At 51.3% G+C, this 14326-nt stretch overlaps 1 protein-coding gene across 1 annotated transcript in view; it reads right to left on the bottom strand.

Moving 5' to 3' along the window:
* Positions 1-1073: 1073 nt before the first annotated feature.
* The window catches only part of GPC3 (glypican 3), a gene marked incomplete at both ends in the record, with an annotated part of 144239 nt that continues 130986 nt past the window's right edge, over positions 1074-14326 (bottom strand). The window contains 3 exons of the mRNA XM_080624486.1: positions 1074-1193; positions 3730-3808; positions 7120-7285. Coding sequence (XP_080480612.1) covers positions 1074-1193; positions 3730-3808; positions 7120-7285 — 365 coding nt within the window. The remainder of the gene's footprint in view (positions 1194-3729; positions 3809-7119; positions 7286-14326) is intronic.

The following is a 14326-nucleotide window of genomic DNA, read 5'->3' as shown; positions in this document are numbered from 1 at the left end:
GCTGATGAAGTTTCTCCTTATATATCTTGTATCTCTTATATCTCTTATATATATCTCTTATATTATCTCTTATATCTCTTCCCAGAGCATCACAGAATCACAGAGCAGTTTGGGTTGGAATGGGTGGAACCTTGCCTTTGGCCTTGTTGAACTCCATGAGGTTCACAAGGTCCCACCTCTCCAGCCTGTCCTGGTCCCTCCGGATCCCATCCCTTCCCTCCAGCGTATCAACTGCACCACACAATACCGAGGCTGGTGCTACCAGTGTGACAGCTCCTCTTCCCTTGTCCTCCTGCTTCACCATCCTCGCCAGGAGCAGAACAGCCAAGAGCTGCCTGGTGCATGTTCAGCACAGTAAAACCGGACCTGGAGCAAGGGCCCTGCTGGAAGCAAGACAAGATTATACCTTGGTACCTTGGTGTGCTGGCAGTAGCATCCCTCTACTCTGACATGGTCATGGGAGGCCATGCATGGCAAAGCTGGCATCATCCTGGAGAAGTGTCTGTGCTGGCTGCCACACTTGGGAGATGTTTATCACACACACAGTGATGGGCAATAGCGGCGACTCACACCACAGGTCTGGTACCCTCAGTCAAATCCTGGTTCCTTCTGCAGGTTTCAGCTCAGCATTAGGAGTCACTTACGCCACCATCCTCCCTTGACTTCTTCTTTTCCAGAAAACACTGGTTTTCCTTCCGATGGGAACAAATACACCCAAACCCGGGAATTCTGCTCGATAGAGTCCAGATGACAAGCTCTCAGGAAACCCTGTCAGCTGTTGAGATTCAGCTTCAAGAGACATCATCCAACGTTAACCATAAACAACGGGGGCAACAAAATGTCTGGCAGATCTTGAAGTGACGCGAGATGCCTGTGCTCCACAACAAACCCATTTCACACCACAGGAAAGGTCACCACTTTAATCCACTTCAGGGTGGAATGTACACAAACGTCACTCTCCTCAACATCTGTAGTTAAAGAGCCTCTTGCTTTGCTATCCAGCCCATGTTTATTCTCCTGTTTGCTAATGTGGTGGATGGCAATATAATATGACACTGAAGGGATACAGGCTGCTACAGGAAGGCCTTGGACTTCTTTTTGGTGATGTGCCTGCAGAGAGCTGGATGGGGAGGGTGGTTGTGCTGCTGGATCCGGCGCTGATTTCCTCTCTGGATGTGCAGCATCTCCGAGAGCTGAAATAACAACAGCAAAGAGGACAGTGAAAGCAAACAGAAACCACTGGCAGAGATCCCCAAACGTGTTGACTCACTGCAAGCACTTGTTGAGGTCCCTGCTGGGCTCCTACAAGGGAGGAGACAGCCACTAACCTGCGAGGTTGAGCCCAGGTTGGTACCTTCTTCCCTGTGAGGGTGGTGGGACACTGGCACAGGGTGCCCAGAGAAGCTGTGGCTGCCCCATCCCTGGCAGTGTTCAAGGCCAGGTTGGACACAGGGGCTTGGAGCAAGCTGCTCCAGTGGAAGGGGTCCCTGCCTGTGGCAGGGGTTGGAGCTGGAGGAGCTTTAAGGTCCCTTCATCTCACATCATTCCATGATTCTGCTATGGAACAATCTGGTTTCCAACACGGGTATGTGCTGGAGCAGTTGGCAGAAGTCTTCTGTGGCCTTGTGACCACCGAGGAGTACCTTGAAATAACCCTGAATAGTCCTTAACGGGACCCTTCCTTTCCCAGCCAGTGCTCTCAGGTCCCAGCCCCAGCTCCCACCCCACCACACGGTACGCGGGAAGCAAATCCCCACATCAGGAATCATTTCTGTTTCCTCTCCAAACCCTTTGGGCTGCAGGGCTGGCACAGGCTTCAAGAGGAGCCTCGCAGGGAGCCATAGCTTCACAGGGATGGTGTTAGCCCTTGGGAAGGGCTATGGGATGCGGTGCTTTGCAGCCCAGAGGCACGGATGCGTACTCCAGATCCTGGTGTGCTCTCAGCAGAACAACACCAAGATGTTTATTTTCAGTTGACCATGGCTGACCAAATAAACTCCATTTGATTAATGCCCACTGCTTCTCGGGGCTTCTTCTTTGAGGGCAGTAAATTCACTGCCTGTGTAAACACGCCAGGGCTGCTCCATCTGCCTGTATCCAGCATATATCCCATTTACCTCATCTCCAGGGAATGTCCTTCAGTGACATTTGACAAGTTTATTTAGGGGGTTGTTTGTGGGTTTGGGTTGAGGTTTTCCCTCCACTTCTACTTCTTAGTGAGGTCTCCCAAGAGCTGGAGCTGAACCAATCCCACCACTTGTCTTCACAGGAGAGTTTCACCATGTCCCTGATAGAAAACCCAAATTCCCAAGCTGAGGACCAGTGACCATCCTCCAATGGGATGGTTTCACCTCATTGCCCTCTGGCTGCGCATTTCATCCCCCCCAACACCGCCACAGCTGACTCCTTGTTAAGGGAACTAATAATGCACAAGGAGGGTTGGTGTTTTCGCTGATCCCCACCTGAGTGCCCCTCAGCTATGGACTTCAAAAGGATAAATCCCTGGGTTTCTGGGAGCAGACACCTCTGGGTGTACAGTGCATGATCTGGTAAAGCTTTAGCAGCATTTGTCAATCATTAAGCTGCTGCCCTGCTGGAAAGGTTATGGAAATTCCCACCAAGGCACCCAAGTGTTTAGGGACCAAACACTGTTTCTGAGGTGCTTTAGCTGAGGTGAGCTGGGTACCCTGCAGGGAAGGACTCATCCAGTGGATTTGGCCATGGCCGGTCCCGCCACCAGCTGCATGCTCCGAGGTTGGAAGGAGGCACCTCAGCAGCACACGCAGCTGTTTCAAGCATTTTGAGGTCTTTGTGTGGTTTCCTGTATTCTGTTTTAGAGACTTCAACAACATCCCACAGCTGGTCCCCACCAGCAGCCTTATCTCATGCCCCATCTGCCACCGCCTGCCGCATGGCTGTGAAGGTCTCACCATGGACCAGCAGCTGATGAGAAAGCAGGGCAGGAGGTAGGGCAAGGGGCCACCTTCTCCCCTCCTGACACAGCAGCCCCCAGTGCCACCGCATCAGGACCCCCGCCTGTGCCCCAACCCAATGCCCTCCAAGCCAGAACCTGCCCTCTGGGTTGGTGGCATCTCCCTTGCCATTCCCATAGCTCAGCACACACCGGTTTGACTCAAGAGCAAACCAAACCACCAGAGAGCACAGGATTACACGTGTTCCTCTTACGCAAACCCTCAGGAACACCCTGTGTCCACTTGAAATGTTTGCAGACGCAGCTGGCGCTCTCAGCATCCTCCATGCAGGGGGGACTTTGATTCAGTTGGAAGCCCCAGTGAATCCAGACCCACATCCCTGCTGGGTGCCCGCTCCAGAGTGCCTGAGGGTTTGCTCATGGAGATGAACGAGCAGCTCTGAAAAATCCCCTGAAAAACAACCTCCAGACACTGGATTTCACTTCCCAACACAGCGCAAGCCGCCAGCACCAGCTGTTCCCAGCAGCTGGTGAGTGCGTTCCGATGACACCATTCCAGCACTAAACTATTAGTCAATTGATTAATGAGCTGGGACTTCCCATCCAACAACAATATTTTGGGTTGAAACTCTAATTTGGTGCATAGTTAGTACAGAAATACATTACACATGCTAAGCACATGTTTGCATCTCATCCCCGGCCTCAGACACGGGGAAAGGTGCTGCTCTCAGCACCTTTTCAAGGCTGCTTGCAAACCCACCCAGAGAGGCAGTGGCTTTGATGCTGCTCAGCCCTACCTGCACATGAGATGTGCACGGTGGTGGCGGGCTCCTGTCACCCCACTGCTGCCAATGGAGCTTAACGAGAGCTGCAGCTCTGGCCAGGAAGCAGCAAGGTTAACCAGTACAGGCTCAACCGCCTGAGACTGGAGAAGACTGGAAACCTTCCCCAGGTCACTGGGCCTTTGGGCAGCGCCAGCACAAGGTGCCAGTGCCATGAGGCATCACCAGGACATGGTGCTGGCAGCCAGGCTCAGGGATCAGAGCCACTGACAGCTCAGGACCAGCTCCGCGTTTCACTGCAGGGCTTGAAACCAGCTAGAAAAGGGGTTTTCCAAGTTTCTTTTTCTTTTCCAGATGTGCCTCCATGACGTAACCCCTCTGTTCAGCTGCTTTTCCCTGGCTGGGAAGAGAAAATATCCACTGGTAGAAAACCAGGCAGGTATTAACACTGGTGATAGCCTTGCTGGCCAGACGCGGCCACTGCCAGTGCTGGAGCCACAGCACCACGTTATCATGGTGCTGGGAGTACAGCCGTGACATTTCCATCCCGCACCACCTCGACCCATAGAAACACTTTATCATCTAGATGATATGTATACTCATTACCAATACATATGCTAATATACACCACTCCTGCTGCTATTACTGCTACTACTGTTGAAAAAGAAAACTTCAGATAATCTTGCCTGTGTTAGTGTTAAACCTGCGAGCCCTGGGACAAGGCTCCAGGGACATGTGTCCAAGGAAGGTGACAGTGCCCATCTTCTGATGAAGACATCCCATGCCAATGCAGGTCACAGTAAGCAGAGGTGGTGTAGAGAAACCAACAGGGAACAATTATTCCTTATTTCTCCTGACATGGGAATGAAACACTGCCCAAACTGAACGCCAGCTTTATTCCATCTTGGTGGCCATGGCATCCGTTGCCAAAACCCTGTTAAAACATGCACATAAACCCACTGCAGGGTAAAATTCAGCAGCTGTTTTTACCAGTTATAATGCCTTACGTTATAAACTTGGCAGGTAACAAGCTCAAAAGCTGTATTTTTTGTGATCTCTTATCATAACAAAGTCTCCAACAAGCGTAGCTTTGCTAAACAGCATGTCTGTGCAATGGGAAACCAGGCTCAGCACGCTACAGAGGGGTCTCTGCTGAGAAGCATCAGCATCCCTCTGTGGTGATGCAGTCAGGCTTTGTGAGACACACAGCAAGGCACAGCCCACACCATCACCCTAGGAGAGAATGAAAGCACGCTAGCCTGAACAGCCAGTGCCACCATCCCATCCTGCTGCTTATCTAAGGCAGCAGCAGCACACAGAGTATTTCCAACACAGAGGAGAGAATGTCCCTGCGATGGTACCTGGTGAGGCAGAGGGAGCACATAATCTCCCAACAAACCCAGCATCCTGCTCCCACCTCCAGTGCTCCAGAGGGATGAAAGGAAAATGATCAGAAGGGAAGAAGTGATGGAAATTCAAGTGGTGCTAATAAAATATTCCCTTTGGTGAAGCAGAGGCTCATGGGCACAGCCAGCTGTTGTGCAGAGAGCAGGGCTAATGGGGAGAGCAGGGCCTGAGAGACAGAGGGATTGCAATTTGGTTTGTGAACATATAAAACACAAATACACATCTACATCCATAGAATCACAGAATCAGCTGGGTTGGAAAAGACCTTTAAGTTCATCAGTACTGCCCAGTCCGCCGCTAAACCACGTCACTAAGGGCCTCATCCATCCATGCCTTGACAGTCCCAGCACTCACCCCAGTGCAGGTGGGATACGAGGGCTTTGAAACCCAGACCCTATCCAGCTCTCTGACCATTAACCAGCAGGTCACGCCGGGGCTTAGCCCAAATCCTCTCCTCTCCATCAGGAGCAGTGACTTGGAAGTGAAGGTCCCCATGCAGAGGAGCGGGGTGAGCAGCCAGCTCTCCTTCTGCCACAGCTCCTGAAGCACTTCACACAGTCCCAGCACTTTAAATCAGGGACAACCAGATCAGCCCCACCACTCAGGCTGGGCAAAGCTTCTGCTCTCCAAACCATCTGATTGTGTGGTTTGGATTTATTTGCTTTCTCCTAAACATGAAATTGCTTTTAACAAGGTCTGAGACACACACATGCTTAAAGCACGCATGTGTGTATGTGTGCGTGCACGCCTGCAGGTACACACTGTGGCTTAAGATATTGTGGATATAATCATTCTAGTAAAGGCAGCATCTTAGACAGAAACACATAACAATTTTGGCCAGGAAACAAACCAAACCCTCCCTGGCCCTGGCCCATCCTTTTAATGAGGCTAAGCCAAGGCTCAAGCCTCTCCATGGTGTCCCTGAGCCGGGCACTGTTGGCTTTTCCAGGCTGCCCACGCCAGGAGCAAGGCAGAGCATCACCTTGCACACATGGGAGACTACTTCCAGCACACCCTTTATAGAGCAATCAATCTTTATTTCGGAGATAGCTTAAATAAAGTAACATGCAAAGAAACACATGAGTAAGAGTCTCATCTGCCTTGGGCTTCTGCAAATCCCTTTCTTTTCCTCCCTTGCAGCACAATGAGTTGGATGCTGTTATTCATCCCTGTAAAGCACGGCGTGTATCTCCATGCTGTCTGTCCTTTGGCTGGAGCTCTGTTTGCAGATTTCCCGTGGGAAAGGAGGTGCTCCTCTTCTGCAGAACACAACCAGGGCATTGCACAGGCCATGGGGATGCTTGTGGGGACTGAAGGGCTTTGCAGGACCTGGCTGGGATGCGAGCAGCAAAATCACCTTCAACTTGCCACAATGCAGGTGTACTTGGTGCCCACGGGAGCACACCTCCACGGTAATCCTGGTGCACCACAACTCCTCATCTGCAGCATCTTTCTTCCTGCTGCACGTCTGACTTTCTCTCTGCCCTGTCTTCACCTGCCCTCTGTATTGTGTGCCTGGCCAGATTCCTAGGGGTGAGCCTTGAAACTGGAGTTAGTACAAAACCTGCTTGAACTACAGACAAAAACTGTATTAAGTCAAGTAGGATCAGGGGTCTGATACTTGCTGAGAGCATTTCATAAACCGTAGGTGTTCTAAGCCCCACGCACATTCAAATGACTCAAGATGAAATACGGTCTGTGACTGAACAGCCAGGGAGACCTTAGTCTTCCACACCTGTGAGGAACTCAATTGAATACGAACCTTCTTATATTAAACAGGATTATCTTTAAAAAGCACTGTTACGTATTTACTCATTTACCATGAACAAACCCCTTTTAGTTGTGGGGTTTTTTTGTGGGAAGATACCAGATTCCTTTATAAAACCCACTCAAGTCGTTTGCTCTGTCCTTGGAAATGTGCATATATTCCAGAAGAGGTTCCAAATGTCTTCCTCATTAAAAAAAGGGACATGGAGCAATGCCACCAGCACTGCTCACAGCTTGTGGCCCAGCAGCAGCAGCAGGGTGATGGCAGCAGCAGGCCCGGGGCTGGGGGCTGCATTCCTGGGGTCACTGTTGGAGATCGTGGCACCACCTTTGCTTTGCTGGTTTAGAAGCTGCTTGTTTGCAGAGGTGTCATCCATATCCAGGTCATATGCCAGCTCTGGAAGAAAAGGAGAGAGGTGGTTAGTGTTAGTCACATCCCAACACATGGCACATTCAGCTCCCACCAATGCCAGAGTCCCCAGGACAGCAGGAGTGAGGAAATCCAGGCGAGCCCACATAGTTCCCCCAAACCCAGAGCCAGCCCCGGAGCTTGCTCACCAAACACCTCCCGGCTGGAGGACATGAGGAGCTCTGCATTTCTGCAGTCTTAGTGAAGTGCGTGCAAAATATGCTCCTTGCAGCACTTACAACACATCCATCCCATCCCTGTCCACCTCATCAAAGCACTGGAGAGTGTGGAATGTGAATGGATCACGCACCACAGGCATGCTGGCGTTGCAACATGGGGACTTTGAGGTGAAGCACGAGAGCTCCAAGCCCAAACCATGTTCAGTATAAAGGTTATGACAGCCCTGGCAGAGGAGCATGGCATTAATGGTCACAGTCACCCTGGTCTCTCAGGGACAGGGAGGAATAAAATAGTCCAGAGAGACCATGGGGAAAGGCAAGAAACCAGCAATTACCAGGGCCAAGAACAAAAAGTTCAAGTTGTTTTAACATCCATTAGCCAGATCCACCTGAGGCATTTGTACCTGCCAAGCATCTGGACCGACTGGGTGTCCCCATGCTTCACTTAAGGCAATGGGTCCCTCACTCCCCTTCTCATGCTGCTGCAGTCTCCTTCTGGGAGCCACGTTTCTCTCCTGGATGGGACTCATTTAAGCCAGTTCATCTCATCCCCAGAGCCTGGCCTTTTCAAGTGGAGGAAGGCGGTGGTTTCCATCAGAACATACCCTGGCTCAAGCCTTTCAGAAGCCCCCATGGGTCAGCAGCATACTGATAGGTTTGGATCATCCCACCCCACCCCTGAGAAAGCATCCAAAAGGCTGAACAAACACTCTAGCTGAAGAACGCCGCATCAATCCAACGAGCAGCACTGCCAAGGCAAACAGGCAGTATTTCTTAATCAAAAATAGCCAAACATTGCAAAACAAAGGCAGAAGGATGGTAGCGTGACAAGTGAGCCAGCCCAGGCCATCACAGAGGGTCGGAAATGCTTGAATGGGAGCAGACATCCACACACACACAAAGGGCCAGGTGCAAGCAGAACCCGCCTGGTGAACCCTGGCTTCTCCAGGAGATTCTCACAGAACCTGTGATTCCCCTTGCCCACAACCTTCCTGATTTTCTTCTGAAGAGTACCGATGAAGAGTACAGATCTGAAGAATCATAGAATAGGTAGGGCTGGAAAGGACCTTAAGATCATCCAGTTCCAACCCCCCTGCCACAGGCAGGGACACCTCACACTAAACCATGGCACCCAAGGCTCTGTCCAACCTGGCCTTGAACACCTCCAGGGATGGAGCATTCACAACCTCCCTGGGCAACCCATTCCAGTGCCTCACCACCCTCACAGTAAAGAATTTCTTCCTTAGATCCAATCTAAACTTCCCCTGTTTAAGTTTGAACCCATCACCCCTTGTCCTATCACTACAGTCCCTGATGAAAAGTCCCTCCCCAGCATCCTTGTAGCCCCCTTTCAGATACTGGAAGCTGCTCTGAGGTCTCCACGCAGCCTTCTCTTCTCCAGGCTGAACAGCCCCAACTTTCTCAGCCTGTCTCCATACAGGAGGTGCTCCAGTCCCTGATCATCCTCATGGCCTCCTCTGGACTTGTTCCAACAGTTCCATGTCTTTTTGATGTTGAGGACACCAGAACTGCACACAATGCTCCAAGTGAGGTCTCACGAGAGCAGAGTAGAGGGGCAGGATCACCTCCTTCGACCTGCTGGTCACGCTCCTCTTGATGCAGCCCAGGATACGGTTGGTTTTCTGGGCTGCGAGCGCACACTGAAGCTGGCTCATGTTCATTTTCTCATCGACCAACACCCCCAAGTCCTTCTCCGCAGGGCTGCTCTGAATCTCTTCTCTGCCCAACCTGTAGCCGTGCCTGGGGTTGCTCCGACCCAGGTGTAGGACCTTGCACTTGCCATGGTTAAACTTCATCAGGTTGGCATCAGCCCACCTCACAAGCGTGTCAAGGTCCCTCTGGATGGCATCCCTTCCCTCCGGTGTATCAACCGAACCACACAGCTTGGTGTCATCGGCAAACTTGCTGAGGGCGCACTCAATCCCACTGTCAAGAGTACAGATGCGCTGCTGTGCTCAGAGCTGCACAGCCGTGGGCAGAGCAGAAGGTGCCACCCTGAGAGGGATGCTCCAGGAGGCCACCACTGCCTGTCCTGTGCTGCTTTCCAAGCACAGAAAGAGCACATCCCTCCGGCACACAGGATGCTCAGGCTCTGGGACAGTTTGGGAGCAGCCTGGCTGCATCATTTTGCTTCCGAAGCTCATTTCTGTGGAATAAGTGATTTTGAGTTAACAAAAATCACAGCAGATTATTCCACGGTTGGTTGGTTTACAGCAGACCCCTCAGCTGATACAAGGTTCCACCAGGGCAATGATGCCTGCCCTAGCATGCTTCGGAAAGTGTTTCTACACCCTCCACACACTCCTAAAACCTAAAAGATGCTCCAGGGGATCACACTACAATCAGGCTTCCAGGCCAGCGATCTGCAGCCCATCAGCAGAGCTTTTAGGGCAGAATAGTCTCTTATCAAACATCCTGGCAAAGCTAGAAAACTCCGGGGGAACTGAGTAACTCTTCTTGCCTTCGGTTTAGAAAGAAAGTTGAAACAAAAGAGTGTTTCAGCAAGGTCCTTAAGAGCACAAAGGGTTTTGACGTTCCCCTTTAAGTCTCATTCTGCAATGTAATTTATGAGATGGGAGCTCCTGCTCAGTTTGCAATGCAGCAGCTCCATTGTGCTGGAAGCGCTCAGCCAAAGTGTCCCAAGCAGATTGCTTCAAACACCATCTTTTACCTGGGAATTTTTCAGATTCTGAGATTTCACCTGAACTTGGGTAAGGGCAATGTTTAAAATCACAGCATTCCACCCCCATGCGAATGGTGATTCTCTCATTCATTCTCTTTGACCAAATTGAACAGAAACCCTCTTGTCATCAATGATGTGAGAGCTAGTTCCCTAGCCTCATTTAACTGCTTCAGAAGTTTAGTGCTTGGGTGTGCCATTTGTTGTCGCTGTTCCTGCCATTGTTTCCTTCTCTGGGCTAATTTGCACCCAATTGTACTTTTAGTCTTGATGGATACATCTTTCATTTTGTATTAATAATGGATAGTAACTGTTGCAAATCCCTTTCACTTCACTCCTAATGACCTTTGGTACATTGGAGGAAAGGAAAATAAGCCTCTTACAGACCCAAGGCAGAGACAAGCAGGTCCAGGCAACAGCAACATTACAAATACATAACAATAATAATCATATCTCAAGCCCAGGAATCCAAATTTGCAAATGTTCCTAACCAGGTACTTCTTGAGAAGGTTCCATTATGGTTTCCAGCTTAGGATCCCTGGTTAGTCCAGGTCGCTCCTGCATCCCTGCACATCCTGCTCCCATAGCCCTAGCACCACAGATGGAGCTGCAGGACGGGTGGTGGGGTCACAGAAACTAACCTCCCACAAACACCATTTCAGTCACTTCCACCCAAAACTCTGCCTTTACACTCCACTGCCCCAGCGCTGCTCACCCACTTAATTTACAGCAGCTTCTACTACACAGTGACCCTTTGGCCTGCACAGGCTTTTTCATGGGGGGGGGGGGATAACTAGAATAATCTGTTTCTGTTTATAATCAGAGTCCAGAGGGTATTCCCAACAAGCTGCACTAATTACATAGTCAATCTGCACTCCTTCTGGCCCCTCTTGTCCTCTGGGCTGCGGATTAGATAATCCCCTTAAAATAATAGTCAATCATTAGCTCTGCTTTTCCCCCCCTTTCCTCATGGAGCCGAGCGTGCCTGGCCGCTTCCCGGAGTCCTTACACAGCTGGTGAAAGGTCTCCAGTCAAACACAAGCCGGTCCCTCCGGAAGCATCGTTTGTAACAAAAGCCCCTCTAACACAAAGCTGCTGTGCCGGGCTTCCAGGACAGCAAAAGCTTCAATGGTCTCGCAGTGTGGAGGACAAAACCTGCCGCCAGCCCTGCAACACACACTTCCCATGTCTGCAAGGTAAAGCGGCAGCGTTCCGCCATGGATTAGGACTAGAATTCAGCACAGTGACTGCACAAGCTTATCGGGCAGCAATCATTAAAAGCCAGCTTTGGAGATGGATGAAGTGGGGGGAAGTTGGATTTCAGTTGGTTTATTAAGGTATAGAATCATGGAATGGTTTGGGTTGGAAGCGACCTCAAAGCTCCTCCAGCTCCAACCCCTGCCACGGGCAGGGACCCCTTCCACTAGAGCAGCTTGCTCCAAGCCCTTGTGTCCAACCTGGCCTTGAACACTGCCAGGGATGGGGCAGCCACAGCTTCTCTGGGCACCCTGGGCCAGCGCCTCAGCACCCTCACAGGGAAGAGCTTCTGCCTAAGAGCTCATCTCAGTCTCCCCTCTGCTGGGTTAAAGCTATGAAAGTCCCACAGCAGCTGGTGAAGAAGCACCCAGGAGGATGAGCACTGTGCACAGGCTGCATTAGGGCAGCATCCCTGTGCCAAAGCCACTGCTGCCTCCTCAAACACCCCCTCTCACCCCTAAAAGGACAACACGGTCTTCAGCAAAGAACTGCCAGCAAATGCCCCTCTGGCAGCAAATGACCTCCGAGAGAACAGTGCCTGGCTCCCGCAGGCTGGCTCGGCTGCTGCCCAGAGCCAGGGAATGTCATCTCGCAGGCAGGCATCTGGGCTGCACGCCTGCCAAGGCAGATGGCTCCAGCAATGGCCCCAATATAGTAACAGAGTCATAATGGATGGCCAAGCATGAAAACCACTTTGCCATGTCACTTGATAGCTCTGCTGGTGCCCCTTGCAGCAGCAGGGTGCGATGGGATCCCCCTCAGGTGAAACCATCATGCCCAGCAGTGTGTGCTCACCAAACAAGGCTACCGAGTGGGCCAAAGCGCTTGCGGGGACGTGGTGATGGCCCTTGTTTGCAGATGATGGATACTCTGTGGTTGAAGGGACAAGAGAATGGATTGTTTCCAATCAGCACAAAACACATGGAGCAGAAATGTCAGGGACAAGTAGGGCAGCTTGGCAAGCTCCTGCAGCTTGCGTGGTCAGTTGTGAACATCTGCCTGCCTCTGCCCTTCAGGACTGCTCTAGGGAAGCACACGCTGCATCGCCAACGAGAATTACAACCTCCAGGGTGTGTTGCTTTATTTAGTTGTAAGCAGCAAGCCTCAGCAGTGCGGGGAACAAGCGGCCAGTGGATGCAGTAGACTCTGGCTGTCTCCAAAGCAAGGCTGGATTTCTTAAAGGTAGAGATGGTTGAGTCAAGCCCAAACCATTGAGTTGTTCCAAGGGAAAGCATAAGAGCCTGTGACTCCAGAGATCCCGGCTCCCAACTCTCTCCACCTCTACAGCACCAACCACTTCTTTCTTACGGGGGTTTACACCTGAAGGCTGGAACAATCCGATTTCATCCCAAACTCTTCCTGTTGGAACACCGAAAGCTCTGCCTACCTCAGCCTCCAGTTACCCAGCTTCTCATACAAACAGCTCATACTCCAAACACACCCTGCCTCCACAAAGACATCGGAACCCATCCGCAGCGTTACACAGCACACACAGCCCCGGTACAGCTGGGATCCCCAGCTCTCTGCTTCTCCAAAACACCTTGAACGCTTCCAAAGAGCCAAGCACGGCTTCATCTCACCAGGGAGGTTTTGCCCCCTGGCTTATTACCACTAGAAACCTGGAGCACCAACAGGTTTGCCAGTTGTGCTCTTGCACAACCAGCTACAACAGCCCAGCCATAGGTGCGGCCGCCCCGGCGTGTAATTAAACTCTGAGCCGGGGCTGGCCACGGTGCTTGTGTTGGCACGGCTGCGAGATCACCACGATGGATGTGCAGCATGTGCATGGTCTTGTGCCTCTCCACCTCCTCCACAGCAATTTAAGAGGTGTGGCTCTTGGCAAGATGGATTTGGAAAGAAACAGAAGGAAAACTCCAGCTCAACAGCATCATCCTGCTGCTGCTGGCACCGTGGCCAAGGGAGCCTGGCACAGCGCGGCAGCAAGAGGTAAAACCAACTTCCTGGGCAGAATCCCAAGGGAATTGGGTCTGGGATTGCTGATTTGCAAACCAAGACTTTTCCCCCCCTGCTTGCCTTTTTGGCACTGCTGGCCCGCAGCCTGCGAAGAGTGTTTGCCATTGACCTGAGGCCCTCAGGCATCACTACAAAACCAGCACTGGTTTGGGAGAAGTTCCCCCAGATTGAAGCAATTTAGAGGGCAGAAATCAGGTTCATTTGGGGGACCAAGTCATGCACATGGAGAGGTGAGGAAGCTCCATCTCAGCCCCGTGCCAAGGGTACAACTGGGTGCTGCTCAGGGTATGCGAGCTCTGGGAGGCAGCTTGTACACACACCCTGGCTCCCCAACCTCCAGCACCACCACTAAAGTCTCATCCACAGACACCCGCAAGCTTTTGATGGGGAAAAGAGACAAAACACCCCCAAAACCCCAACACATCACATGGTCCAGGCAGAGGGGCTGCACCATGACCCATATTCAAACAACTACTCCTCTACCCTACCTTGGCCAGAGGCTGGTGGCGAGGAAGGGCTATCATTTATAACGTGGGCTATATCTACTTTGAAAACATACTCATTAAATTCCTCTTTGCTCCTTGGTGTGCTCTAGATTTACCCTGAAGAGAACCTGGCGTCTGCAATTGCATTAATCATCTTCCCTTTGGCAGCAAGTGAAAGGGTTTCTGAACTGTGCTCGCAGAGCGGAGCCACAGAAGTGTGTTTAGCAAAACACGCTCATGTAACCTATTAAAAATTAACAAATCTCATTAGCATTATTAATTGGATGAGCTGGAGTCCTTGTGCTTTGATGATGAAGCAGCATGTCCTGGTCTGATAATCAGCTGGACTGCCCAGAAATAGAGCTGCTGCATCAAAGAACTCTTGAGAGATGCACTGGAAAAGAGCGAGCTAAACATTGACAGCCAACAGTAT

This window comes from Psittacula echo, assembly GCF_963264785.1.
Source record: "Psittacula echo genome assembly, chromosome: 8".
NCBI lineage: Eukaryota > Metazoa > Chordata > Aves > Psittaciformes > Psittacidae > Psittacula > Psittacula echo.
This window is presented reverse-complemented; position numbering and strand designations above follow the sequence as displayed.